General features: G+C 40.6%; 1 protein-coding gene across 1 annotated transcript in view; it reads left to right on the plus strand.

The window, feature by feature from the left end:
* mthfd1l (methylenetetrahydrofolate dehydrogenase (NADP+ dependent) 1 like) overlaps positions 1-14,614 on the plus strand; it is a 153,912-nt gene that overhangs the window by 82,354 nt on the left and 56,944 nt on the right. Inside the window, exons 21-24 of the mRNA XM_078230279.1 lie at positions 2,112-2,251; positions 3,040-3,081; positions 5,299-5,399; positions 10,992-11,169. Of these exons, the coding sequence (XP_078086405.1) occupies positions 2,112-2,251; positions 3,040-3,081; positions 5,299-5,399; positions 10,992-11,169 (461 nt within the window). The remainder of the gene's footprint in view (positions 1-2,111; positions 2,252-3,039; positions 3,082-5,298; positions 5,400-10,991; positions 11,170-14,614) is intronic.

The following is a 14,614-nucleotide window of genomic DNA, read 5'->3' on the forward strand; positions in this document are numbered from 1 at the left end:
TGTAAGCATTGTAGTTTAGCTCTTGATGGGGAAAGACTACAAAGAGAATTCACCCAGGAAGAAGCTAAGTAGGATTGAACAGATCCTGTTGTGCCCTCTTGCATCTTCTAGTCATCACAATCAAATCTTAGCAACTGTTCCCCTGGAGATTCAAAATTCCAGTTACACTTGTGTCATCAACAAAAGGAATGGGTGGGGATGTTGTGAAGTGATGATAATTGGAGTTTGTATCAATTAACATGCCATTGATATCTGAATGTCAAACACTGACTTTCTCCCTTGCATTCAACCCTATGAGAAACCTGGGAACTCTTTCCTTGTCTCAAATAAAACTGGAGGTGATGTAAAAATGGTGAACCTTTGCGGCCTTTGATAGTTTGTGGTAGAAATTAAAATCCAACACAGCTGTGTGCACACAAGTGTATTTGTCACGATCGTGTGGACAATTGGAGTTTATTCTCAATTCCAAATTTGCTTAATTCAGATTATTCATTAATTATTTTTAGGATTGAACTCACACTTGGGCTGTTTATATTGTTTGATGAAAAAGGTTATAAATTCATTTATATTGCAGAAACAATTGAATTGTCAGTGGTCTATATCATATGTATTGGCATAATTCCTATAAGTTTAAATAATATGTGTCCATTTGTGGATGTGAGTCTTTATTTGAACTATAACTATAGTGTGTGTGAGTATGGTTATTTTGTATGGTGCAGGTGTTTTGAAAAAATAACATTGACTGTTGAGCAATTAAGAGATTTGAGCTGTTTTAGAGAAAGCCAACATGGGTTTGTAAAGGGTAGGTCACATCTCACAAATCAAATCAAATTGAATTTTTTAAGGCTGTATCTGAAATAGTGGAGAGGGAAATGTCTGTGGATATAGTTCATATAAACTGCCATAAGGTATTTGGTAATATTCCACAAAAAAGTGTGTTAGCTAAGATTGATGTCCAGGGAGATTGGCTTGATGGAAGGTTAGGAATAATGAGTAAGTACCTAAATTGGAAGAAAGTAACTAGTAGTGTCCCACAAGGATCTGTGCTGATGCTTCAACTAGTCAATGTTTTCAATATGACTTTGAGTTATATATCCAAGTTTGTGATGGTACAAAGATTGATGACATAGAAGTAGTGTAGACAGGACCAGAAAATTACAGATATACGTTAATAGATTAAGTGAGTTGTTAAAACTGTGATAAATGAAGTGTGAGGTCGTTCATTTTGGACCAGAAAGGTTAGATCTGTGTCTTGTTTAAATGGTGAAAAACTAAAAGTAGTGGGGATCCAGAGAGATGCCTAGATACTAAAAAGTAGCAGTTTTATTAAGGTCTTTAGGCTTTCAAAGGGAATTCTTGGTAGATAGCAACCTTTTCCACTGGTTGGGGAATCTAGGACAAGGGAAATAGCCTTAAAATTAGAGTCAGGCTGTTCAGGAGTTAAATTAGGAAACACGCACGCACAGTGGTAGAAGTGTAGATTACACTCCGTAAAGCAGTACTTGATAACTCAAATAATTTTAAATCTCAGATCAATTGATTTTATTTTACAGTCCACAGCTTGTGAGTCAAGGTAGGTAGATGTGAGTTAAGATACGGATCACATATGATCTCATATGATGGCAGGGTGATGACAGTAATTATAATTATCATGTGACACATTTAGGAATTGCTGATGACAGCATGTGCAAAAACTTAAGAATGTATGATATTACAAGTGGAGACTGCTATGACATCATTGCCTGGTGCTATTGCTCTGTAATCCCACTGCACTGTGCTGTTCCCATATATATTGGCACATCAATTAATATGACTGTAAGTCTACATATTAAAAGTGAATGAGAAAAGAATCAAGTGGGCGATAATAGATTGCAATGATCAGCTATGATCCCTTTGAAGGTAGAACAGACTTGACGGGCTGAATGGCCTAGTCCTGTTACTATGATGGGAATTACAAATGGAGAAAAGTATATTTCTGTTGATTTATATACACTCTAATTCCTTAGAAATCTTTCTGGTTAATTATTCAGTTAATAGGTTTGCCTATTAGTAGGTTTGCCAGGTCTATATATTCATTTCTAATTAAAATTGTCTTGTGTCCTGTCTTTCAGTGACTGAAGCTGGCTTCGGTGCTGACATCGGGATGGAAAAGTTTTTCAACATAAAATGCAGAACCTCGGGTCTTCAGCCTGGTGTGGTGGTGCTTGTGGCAACAATCCGTGCCTTGAAGATGCATGGTGGAGGGCCCAATGTGAGTAGATGATGTAAACATAGGAACAAGAGTAGACCTGCTCCACCGCCATTCAGTTAGCTTATGGCTGATCTTTCTCCACCAGGAGATATTTTGGTACCACTCACAGATCTATTTAAACAACCCAAGGGAAGATTGAATGAGCAGAAATTGATGTTTGAGAATAGGAAGTATAATTTTGAATGCCATGTCATTCATTTAAGCGGATATGATAATTCAAGAGTTTGTCTGTGAACTGGGAATTGCCCAGTGGCTCAGGACAGTAACTTTCATACAGTTCAACAGAGCAATAAGATAAGAGTTTGTACTATGATTTGGTGATAGCACTCTTTCCACTGAGTCAGAAGGTCATGGGTTGTTGAATCCCCACTCTACTGACTTGAACACACAATCCAAACTGATATGCCAGTACAGGAATGAAGGAGTGCTATACAATCAGGGGTGACACTTTTTGCCGGAGGCATTAAACTGATCCCTCTGTTAGACGTAATAGATCCCATGACACTGATGGAGGAAGAGCAGGGGATTTCTCCCTGGTGTGCTAGCCAGTATTTAAAAGTACTTAATTGGTTGCAAAATGCTTTGGAATATTGTGAGATCGTGAAAGGTGTTAATAAATGCAAACCTTTCTATTTTGCTTATGTTTGCTGCGAAGTGTTTTTATTTTGAATTGTTTGCACTCCGCCAAAAAAATGATTTGTGTAAAACCTAATCTCTCTCATGCATTTTTATGTTCGTATCTGTTGACCTGTACCGAAACTAATGATTGTGACCTGTATCTCTTTCAGGTCACTGCAGGCAAACCCCTATCAAAAGAGTACACTGAGGAGGTAGGTACGCTTCACAGACTGGAATGCCTTCAGATTTTCTGCCATGGTGTGTTCCATGTTCTTGATGATTCTCTGTCTCGTGCACTCAACGTTTGATGCTGTTTTTCGAGTATTTAAATTTGAACGAACTAGTATATAAATAGATAGAATGCTCCTGCATAGAATTGAGGGTCATAAGTATATTTTGAGATTTTAATCGAAAATGCATGTTGTTATCATCCCAATTTGTGTTACCACTGGACGAGAAGATCCCTAAATGGAATCCTAGCTCAGAAGACCATAATTTTTCTTTTTTTTTAAAGAAAATGTGGAGGAACAATGTCACAGGACTGTCAATTAGCTTTTAACACAAAAAAAATTATTAGATATGAAAAGTTTAACTATAGTACAGTTATTCTTCACTCCCATTTATCTTCACAAATGTACACAAATTTCAAGAATATCACAGGTTACACAGTGTATTTAATGCTATAATGTTCTCAATGAACACACAGTTCCTGCAACCAGACAGGCTAACTGTGGTCACACCCCACTCAATATGCCACTCAATCGGTCCTCTGTGGGTTTCTCCACAAATTCCCCCCAGATGATTACCGCAGGAGTGGTTCCAAACTCAGCCCAAAAAAGATGCTTTTAAAATCTTTCACACAAGGCTTTCTCTCAGCTGCTTTATTAGCAAGGACCCACCTCCAGGTTTTCCAACTATCCTTTCAAACAAGGCTTTCTCTCAACTATTTTAGCAAGAATACACCTCTGGATTTTCTGACTCTCCTTTCAGTATTCCTTGTCTTGAATTGCCACATTCATCCAAGCTTCGACACAAAAGCTCAGGTACACAATTCCCAACAGAATGCTATTGTTTCCAAAGGCTGGAAATAAGAGCACCAAACCTTATGATTGCTTCCCATCTCTGGCTTTCTGTAGCCAATTTCACCCAGTCTGCCCTTTCTAGGTCTGCCTTTGATTTCAGTAACAGTATGTTATTCCAATTCTAGTTCCTCTTTGTTCCTTTAACTTCAAACTTCCAAAACCTCTCTTCATTCTCTAGTCTAAATAACTTGTTGTTCTTTAGTTCCTCTTGAGCTTGTTTTCATATCCATTACTCTTCTCTGCATTGCCGGCAACACTTGAATTTCTGCATTGTGGCTCAATGGAATCATAAAATAATCACAGAGCAGAAGGAAGTCGTTTGGCCTGTCATAGTCATACAGGCCCACTGGAAGTGCAACTCACCTAATCCCTTTCATCTGTCTTTTCTCTGTAATTCTGAAAATATTTTCTCTTCAGGTTCTTATCCAATTCCCTTTTGGGAGCCACCATTCAATCTGCCTCCACCACACTCTCAGACAGTGTATTCCAGATCTTGTTGAAAAAATGTTTATCCTCATGTCATTGATTCTTCTGCCAGTTACCTTAAACAATGTCCTCCGGTTGTCATCACTTCCACCAATGGGAACAATTTCTCACTATCTACCCTGTCTAGATGCCTTCTGAATTTGAACACCTCCGTTAAATATCCTCTTGATCTTCTGCAGGGGGACAACCGCAGCTTTTAACAGTCCACCCAAGTAACTGAAGTGCCTCAACCCTGGAACCATTTTTCGTAAATCTTTTTTGGTCCCTCCCTAAAGTCTTTCCTAATGTGTAATGTATATAATACTTTGGATATAATACATTGGTTGAGGCTGAATCAGTGTTTTATAAAGGTTCTTCATAACTTCCTTGTTTTTGTACTCTCTCAATTTATAAAGCCCCAGATCCCATATGCCTTTTTAACCTCTCTTTCAACCTATCCTGCCATCTTTAATGATTTGTATGCATATAATTCCAGGTCTCTGTCTTCCTGCACCCATTAGTTTACATTGCCTCTCCGCATTCCTCCTACCAAAATGTATAAATTGGGCAACTTTCCAACCAACTATGGCCTTGCCCTCATTTGACATTCACATGCAGCATCTGCTGCTGGACCCTAAATAAATTAGGAGTCGTGAAGTTGGCTAATCCTCCCTAATCCAAGCTCAGTGATGCCAATTATAGGCCTGCCTTCCCTTGTCACCTTTGCTTCTTCAGTATGTATAAAATTTAGTTCTCTCAATCCAGGTCTGAAAAACAATCATCAGCCCCCCCCAAAAATGCATCCTGACCTGCTACACATTTCCAGCATTTCTGTATTTATCCTAAGTTTCTCTGTATAAACTAATATAATTGTTGTCACAGAACCTGAAGCTAGTGGCCAATGGGTGCTCTAATCTGCAGAAACAGATCCAGATCGCTGAGCTTTTCGGGATCCCGGTCGTGGTTGCTTTGAATGTTTTCAAGTAAGTGCTGTACTTGGGACTCAATGAGGAAGCACTTTAGGCATTGAAGAGGCCTTATCCCACTAATGGCATCTTGAGCTACAGGTTCTCCATCTCCCCAAGAACTGTCTGAGTGTCAAATCAGTCCAAATTGGTGTTAATGTCTGAATGAAGGGACATCTCATCACTTGTTTTCTCAAACTAAAAAGACAAAGAGCTGAGGACCAATTAAACGCACTGCTGCTGTGGTGATAGTTGGCTGCATCACCATCAGCTATGGCTCAGTTAGTTGGGCTCATTCTTGCCTCTGAGTCACAAGATTCTGGGTTCAGTAAGGCTGCAGCATAAAAGTCAAGGCTGATCATCCTAGTGTTCAACTTCATCACCTCATCCCTCCCAATCATAGAATGGTACAATACAGAGGAAACCATTTGGCCCATCGAGTCTGCTAGCTCTTTGGAACAATAATCCAGTTAGTCTCACTCCTACTCTTTCCTTGTAACCCTGCAATGTTTTTTCTCTTTCAAGTAATTATCCAATTTCCTTTGCAAGTGCGGCACGGTAGCACAGTGGTTAGCACTGCTGCTTCACAGCTCCAGGGACCTAGGTTCGATTCCCGGCTTGGATCACTGTCTGTTTGTGTGGAGTTTGCACATTCTCCTCGTGTCTACGTGGGTTTCCTCCCACAGTCCAAAGATGTGCGGGTTAGGTTGATTGGCCGTGCTAAAATTGCCCCTTAGTGTCCTGGGATGCGTAGATTAGAGGGATTCGTGGGTAAATATGTAGGGATATGGCGGTAGGGCCTGGGTGGGATTGTGGTCGGTGCAGACTCAATGGGCCAAGTGCCCTCTTTCTGCACTGTAGGGTTTCTATGATTCTATGATTACTGTTGAATCTATCCACCACCCTTTCAGACAGTGCATTCCAAACCCTAGCCATCCATTGAGCCCAAACTTATTTTTCTCTTTGTCACCTCCGGTACTTTTGCTTAAATTCTATCAGGAATTATCAGGAATAGCTAAACTGTGGGGCAAAGAGTCCATTTTAGTTCACTATACCTCCAGCACACATCTCTTGTAATTGTCTATTTTTAACCCAGGCAATTCTTTGCAATGATATTATTGAGCCTTCAGCCATTGGAAACAGTTTATCTGTAATTACTCATCTAAACCCCTCAGGATTTTTGATACCTTTATCAAATTTCCTCTTGGCTTCCTTTGCTCTGAGGAGAGCAACCCTAGCTTCACCAGTCCATTGTATCAACAAAACTGTGATTCTTCATCCCTGGAACTTTCTAGTAAATGTTTCCTCAGTCTCTCCGCAATCTTCATGTTCGTCCCAAAATGTGGTATCTATAATTGCACTCACTACTCCAATGGAGGCCAAACTAGTGTTTTACGTAGGTTTAACAAACCTCCTAGCCTCTATAAAGCTGAGGATGCCATAGACTTAATCAACTGTTTTAGGTTCAGCTGTCCTGCCACCATCCAGGATTTATGCAAACAGCCCCCAGGTTTCTCTCTCCTTGTACCCCTTTTTAAAATTACAACATTTAACACACGTTCTTCTTGGCAAAATGTATCTCAACAACTCTTCATGAACTTTGCTCTGACTTTTGGCCTCTTGTACAACCCTTCATCCTGCAATTGGTGGCTGTGCCTTCAGCTGTCTTGGCCCTAAACTCTGGAATTCCCTCCCCAAATCACTCCACCTCCACATTCACTTTTTAAGTTGCCTTTTAAAATCTACCTCTTTGGCCAAGGTTTTAGTTGCCTGTCCTGAGGTGTCTTTGTCTGCCATTGTGTCAGATAACAATTTCTGTGTTGGGCCTTGGGATGTTTCACTATGTTAAAGACACTGTAATACAGATTATCATTAACTAACTATAAACTGTGAGCAAAGATCATTGCAAAGAATTGCATAGGTTAAAAATAGACAATTACAAGAGATGTGTGCTGGAGGTACAGTGAACTAAAATGGAGTCTTTGCCCCACAGTTTAGCTATTCCTGATAATTCCTGGTTATTTTTGTTTTCTGCATGAAGAGCAATTTGAATTATCCACTAATTTTGATTAAGTCATGTAAACCAGATAGAAATTCAGTGCTTCAAAAAACTTTTATCTTCGGATAATTAGAAAGCAATGGCTTTGAATTTCAGAGGGGTGAACTCTAATGGAGTTATCCAGTGCCTTTAGAAATGGGCTTTACTGAACTGGAAAATTAAATTCAGCAGTCCATTTATAGAATAAATGAAGATGATAGACCTCTTAGTTCTTGAGTGAAGTTTTTTCAGCAATTTAAAAGTTCTGAATGAGCAATTTATGATCGATTTTCTAGTGCATTTGTGGCAACTCAAGACCTTGATCAAGTCCTGACCCATGAACCTTGATTTTGAATTAATGCAGCATGTAACTTCAAAGAGTGCATTGGATACCATGCATTGCAACCACTCGCACAGCTCCCAGTGTTTACAGTTTATCATTCCACAACTTGTTGAAGTTCGAAGCAGAGGGAGTACTTCATTCAGCAATAATTGGATATGTGTGTACCCTACCTGCTTGGGAATTCAGACTAAGAAATTGGTTCTAAAAAGGGTAAGACTGTGCAATCTAACCAAAAAAGTGTCAAAAAGTTTGAAAAACACCGGTTTTTTGGGCGGGTTTGACACTACAATCTTCCCACACTCTCTTTTTTGGCAGTTGGGAGATTTGTGCAGGCAAAATGGTGCCGGTGGGGGGTGGGGGGGACACACTGCTCGGCCATGCCCCCAGCCACCCGGGGTCTTCAGTGGTCTCCGATTCCCCGCGGTGTGGCCATGGTGTCTTGTCCCTGTTGGTGGAGACCATGATTGTATTGCCGACGAAGGGAGAAGCGTTCGGGAGGCCAGAAACCGTTGTGCTGGCCCCGCTAACATCATGAAAGCAATGGCCTCTGATCCTGCTGACAAAACAAGACCAGGAAGATGGCTTCCGCTTTTTTGGCCTCTTCCCATTGCCACGCCGATCAGCCAATGCAGTGGGCCGGTAAGATCACACCCTACATCTGGAGGGTATCACCTCAGTCTTAGAAGAAGGTGTTGAGTGGAGTGCTAAGGCTCTGCACTTAGGTTGCTGTTGTTTCTGACCTGCTTAAACAACCAAACCATCAAAGCCTCTTGTAAATTTGTCAGGTTTGCATACAGCATGTGATCGTAGCTCTCAAAAGATTTTCAGGGCATTCGGATGAGTCACCGTATCGTGCAGAATAATGGCAACTGAAATATCATATTGACAAGTTTAAAGTATTGTTCATGGGTCGAAAAATTGTGCAACTGAAGTATGATGATACGATGCTTTGATATAATGCTTGTCTCTTTTAAAATGTTATGGTAATTAGCATTGAGAAATATAATCACATTGGGGCAAAAGTTTATATATTGCTTAAATATTGCTGCTTACGAGAGGCACTGTGTTCAGTTCTGGTCACTATTCCACAAAAAGGATACTTATCCTTTTGGAGAGGGGAGAAAAGAGCAGCAAGACTGATCCCACCATAAACAGAATGCATGAGCTATGAGGAAAGATTAGAAAAGTGTAGCATTATAGCGTAAAGAGAAAGGGAGGTTCAAATTCAGGCCGGCAAAGAACTTAATAGTTATGTGCAAGATAAGCTTTGATTATTACCACTAAGCAATGTAGATCAGTCAGACCACAGAGAGAATTTAACTGCATGAAAAGCAAGATTCAAACCAGCCTGAAGAATTTACTCACAAGCATGCTAAGTGGCTGCAGTAACCCTGGCTGGGTTGTGAAAAAAGATGTTGAAATGTTTGATGCCTTCAACATGTAATTAGGTGCCAGGCTGAGATATGTGGCCATGTTTAATCACCAAATCAAGCTGCTGGACAGCCAACAGAGTTTCTGTTTGACTGATATGGAGCAGTCTCTCCCCCGTGGGGACCTAATGCCATCTACCTGGGTCCGTGAAACACAAGCAGAGATCAATTGAAGCCAAGATTATTAAGCATGCACGGAAATATCACCAGTGTGATCATGGAGTGATCAATGGTTGAATTTCACATTCAATTTGAGGTAGAGAGGAGTGAATCCAAGACTAGTGTTTTAAATTTAAATAAGGGCAATCATGAAGGCGTGAAGACACAACTGGCTAAAATGAACTGAGAAATTAGGTTAATGGATAGGTTAACAGAGATGCAGTGGTAGATGTTTGTGATATTTAAGAATATTCAGAAAAGATGCATTCCAGTAAGAGAGACAGACACTAAGGGAAGGATGAACCATCCATGGCTAACCAAAGAAGTTAAAGATCATATCAAATTGAAAGAAAAAGTGTATAATTCTGTAAAGATGAGTGCCAGGTCAGTAAATTAGATAGAATAAAAAGAACAGAAAAGGATTACTTTAAAAATTAGTAAGGAAGGAGAAACTAAGGTACAAGAGAAAGCTAACTGGAAATATAAAACAGATGGGTGGAATTTTACCATAATTTGTCAGGGTCAGGCTCTGAATGAAAATCAGCGTATATCTCTCCAAATGCACAGCCAAGTTTTCAGACCAGATTTTTCTGGCACTTAGTGCAAAATATATCTGGGGTTGTGATTTATGCCATCACTCTGGCACAGCAAGGCCTGATAAGCTGGCACGGCCAGTTCCACAGAGATCGGGCATCATCTTTAAAGGACGCCCTGATCAGCACTGGAATTAAACACCCCTGCCCCCCATCCACCACCACTGAAGCAGTATTGCAGGTGCACGTCCCCATTCATCGCAGGCAAGTCTCCCCCCACTGCGCCCCCCCCCCCCCCAACCCAACTGCTACCCCACAACCTTAACAGTCGTCGCACTCACACCCCTGCACACACACACCACATCCAAGGGGAATCCTCTGTATATCCCTGAATATTCCGTCCTAACCAAAATCGAATCTGTGTCAAATTGACCCACCCCGAGCCTCAGCAGTCTTGTGCAGAGATATTCTAGATTTTCACTACCCTTTGTGTGAATAAGTGTCTCGTGACATCGCCCCTTAAGGGCCTAGCTCTGATTTTAAGGGTATGTCCAGTTGTTCTGGACTTCCCCACTACAGCAAATAGTTTCTCTCTGTCTGCCCTATAAACTCCTTTAATTATCGTGACCATCTATTTGATTATCAAGTGACTAGAAGCCTCGCCTCTGAAGCCTCATGATTTTTAAAACATTTTATTCTGACTTACATTTAGAAGCTGTACCCCAAACCCAGATCTGATGCCTTTAGAGTTTATTATATTGGTAATGGGGAAGAATTTAAGGTTCCCGATTGCGAGTATTGGTTGTGTTACTAAACGCTGCGGCCATAAACAATGGAGGCAATGAAAGACAATAGGTGTGTGTAAAGATCCCATGGTACCAATGAAAGAAGAGCACAGGAGTTCTTCAGATGTCTCGGCCAATATTTATCCCTCAACCAACCTCCCAACCAGATGATCTGGTTATGACCACATTGCTGTTTGTGGGACTTTGCTGTCCACAAATTGGTGATCACATTTCCACATTACACTTCAAAAATCTTTGCCTTGAAAGCAATGTTCTAAAGTTGTAGAAAGCACTTCATAACCATGGGTCTTTTTCTCCATAGGACTGACACTGAAGCAGAAATTGACCTCGCCTGCCAAATTGCAAAACGTTCTGGAGCTTACGACGCTGTGCCATGCCATCACTGGGCTATTGGAGGCAGAGGCGCATTACAACTGGCTGAAGCTGTCAGGCAGGCTACAGACCAGAAGAGCAGCTTCAGATACCTTTATGACCTAAAGGTGAGGCTTCCTTTCCATTTTCTATTGAGCTAAGCATCAAAACAGTCCCATTAAAGATGCAATAATGATAATAGCCAAAATAGTTAAGTGACAGGCAGTGGGAAACTCGCATACAAATCATTGGCAATTGCTTGAAATTAATTTGCTGTACAACCGTAAGGATGTACAGGACTTTTGCCTCGTTACTAGTTGGAGAGTGTCATGGAGCCCTGTTTGCACACACAAAGTTTACATTCATATTGCATGGATAAAGTTTACTTTATAATTCTCAACCAAGTTCCAAGTGTCTTAATTTGCTGACACTAACTGGCCTGGCAGTATTGATTCACCAATGAGCCAACAGTGCTAAGCACAGCCCTCTCTGAACTCCCATGGGCCATGAAAGTTAAATGGGGAATGAAACCACAATAAGATATATAATTACAAGTGGGACTAAGTTTTCTAACCTCCAAGGTCAGAATTTCAGGGCTGATGCATTACATAAACAGCTGCTTGGATAGAAGATGAAAGACTTGCATTTCTATAGTGCCTTTCACAAAATCTGGATGCCCCAAAGCGCCTGATAACCAGCAAAGTACTTTCATAGTGTAGTCACTGTTGTAATGTAGGAAATACGGCAGCCAATTTGAACACAGCAAGCTCCAATGTAATAATGGCCAGAAAAGATATTTCAGTAATATTGAGTGGGGTATAAATATTGGCCAAGACACCAGGGAAAACTCTCCTCTTCATTGAATTAGTGCCATGAGATCTTTTAGACCCTATCAGAGAGGGCAGACAGGTTCTCTGCTTAATGTCTTGTACAAAGGACAACAGTTCTGGCAGTCTAGCACTACTGAATTGGTGTTGTCCTAGGTTATGGGCTCAAGTCTCTTGAGTGGGACTTCAACATACTATTTCCTGATTCGGAGATGAGAGCAAGAGAGGTTAAAGTTCTGGAGGAGTACAGTAGAATAATAAATGATTCTATTTCACTCAAAACATGCCAAGAGACTGTCTAACAGCATCTAAGGAATTTTGGACAGCCTCTGTGATATTCTGTGTGCTGTATCAATAAATAACTTTTGATGCTTTGAAGTACAGAACCCAAATCTTAGCCAGTATAGTGTTCACTGGTAATTATGTGAAATAATCTTTGATGGTAATGTGATTGCATTGGATGAAGGATGCTGCAGTGCAAGCCTAGAATCTGATAGGCTTGATGGCCTGTATTATTGAGTTAATGTGTATAAGTTCCAGATGGATCCAGGCTGTGAGATAGGTTGACCTAAATGGAAAATAAAATTTTGGTTTATATTAGCTGACAGATAATATTTTGTTCAGTTTCAACACTCTTTACATAAAGGTAAACTCATTCCTATGACTCTGGATTCTTGTGCATCTTCCTCCCCCTCTCCGACATTGACTAAATGTCTTCAACTGCCTAGGCCCAACAGTGTGAAATTCCCTCTCCCTTCTCTCCTTTTAAGACCTGCCTTAAAACTCCATTTCCTGACTAAGCATTTGGTTGCTCATCCCAACATTTCCTCCTTTGACCATGTTTCTGTAAAACACCCTGAGAAACTTTGTTAAAACTGAGTAGGTATTTCATGGTAAATGGCAAAAGTTAAGAATTTTGTGAAGGAAAAAAGCAGTGCAAGGATTTTGTTTTGTCTCTGAGCTCCCAGGTCATATGGCTTGAAATTCAAAGTTATTTCTCTGAATGCTGCAACAATGTTGATATCGCATCTCCATCTTGAGCTATCTGAGAAGTGAACAGTAGGAAAACATCTTGTTTCCCTACTTCTTAATTCAGTCATGGTTCCAAGTGACATTGTTTTCAAGTACAAAGGCTGCTAGAATGTATCTGTGCATCTCTCTGATGAATTTATTGAATATAAATAGTCCTGTTTGGTCCAGATCTGCGCTCTCTCTCACACAGTTGACACCCAACTGAATTCTACCATGTTTATCATTACTGGAACATTACATTTGACACACCTCCCTTGGCACCCTGTCCTGGCAAATATCACTCTCCCCATATATCTGTCAACTTGCAATAACCCACAAAATGATAGAACAGCACACACACACACACTCTGTTTGGCTTAGGGACTTTGCATTCACTAAATAAAAAAATTGTATTCACATCAGCTTTTTAGTTGCTGCAGAGGTACAGCTTTTATTCAAAATAGACTAGGCAATTAGTATCAATTTATTGGAAAACTGGAAATGCGATGCATTATGGTTTTTATGCAGGCAGGGTTTTATTATCAGAGTGAACAGATACTCATTCTTATTTGCTCTAAGAAGAACAAGGCAATTTGAAATCTTGGACTATTTTGATGTGCAAAGGAAACAAAAGTTACTGAGTTATCCTATTCTGGAACTTTTTATTTAGTCTGTGCATGTAATGCTTCACTAGATCTATGCAACTGATAGTTGTGATCATACAGGTTGGACGCATTACAATACAGTCAAGCGGGAGCAAGAATTAGGTGGCTGCAGCCAGGAATCCCAGGTCTCAACTGATAGTAAGAGGGAATTCATTGTAGTGAGGTTGGAGTTTCCAGATACACATTGGAAGGTGAGAGTGGTATGAGGTGCAGCTGAAATGATCCAGGGACTCCTTGAGGAATCTGGGAGACGCACTAGCCTACGAGAAGTTTGAAGAGCAGGTAAAGAACTCGCCCAATCTTCACCTTGATCTTGCATTGTCATTGCACCAGCGATGCCCCAGATCTCGCACAGCTCTGCATGTTTAAGTCATCCTCGCTGGCTTTTAAGTGGAGCCTCATCCAGGGTCAGAATCGCAATAATAAACAGCAAGGAAATTAACAACCTAACCTGTTTTTATGATGATGGTTTAGGGATTGACCAGGTCGTTGTGAGAACTCCTTTGCTTCAGAATAGTGCCATAGGATCTTTTAGGTCCAGCTGAGAGGACAGCTGGGACCTCGGTCTAACATTTCACCTGAAATATGGCATCTCAAAAACTGTGCAGCATTCCCTTAGTTAAAACACTGGAATGTCAGTCTGGATTATATGATCAAGTTGTGCTTGAACTCACATCCTTCTGGCTGATGATACACAAGTTCTACTAACTGGGCCATGTCTTGACAAGTAATAAGGTAGTGGGTTGACAACTTTGTCCATGTTACAAATGTGCAGGCACAGTGTCTACAATGATGCAAGATTGCCAAGTTGACAATATCTGTTGTGGATGTGGCCCACAGCCAAGAGGGTAAAGACAAGAGGTCTTTAAATAAACTGAAAGCACTGTAGTGTCCTCCTGGGAAAATCACTCTTGCTTATTTCATGTAGCTCCAATGTCTCACTGCCTGAAAAATGAAGGGCTCAGACAAACCAGGACACATCCTATCAACACTCAGCATTTTGACAGAATCCAGACAGACAGTGCATGGCAAGGTCATACTGAACTTCTCTCTGCTAATTGGATAGAGTG

This window comes from Mustelus asterias, chromosome 15 (assembly GCF_964213995.1).
Source record: "Mustelus asterias chromosome 15, sMusAst1.hap1.1, whole genome shotgun sequence".
In the NCBI taxonomy this organism is placed as follows: domain Eukaryota; kingdom Metazoa; phylum Chordata; class Chondrichthyes; order Carcharhiniformes; family Triakidae; genus Mustelus; species Mustelus asterias.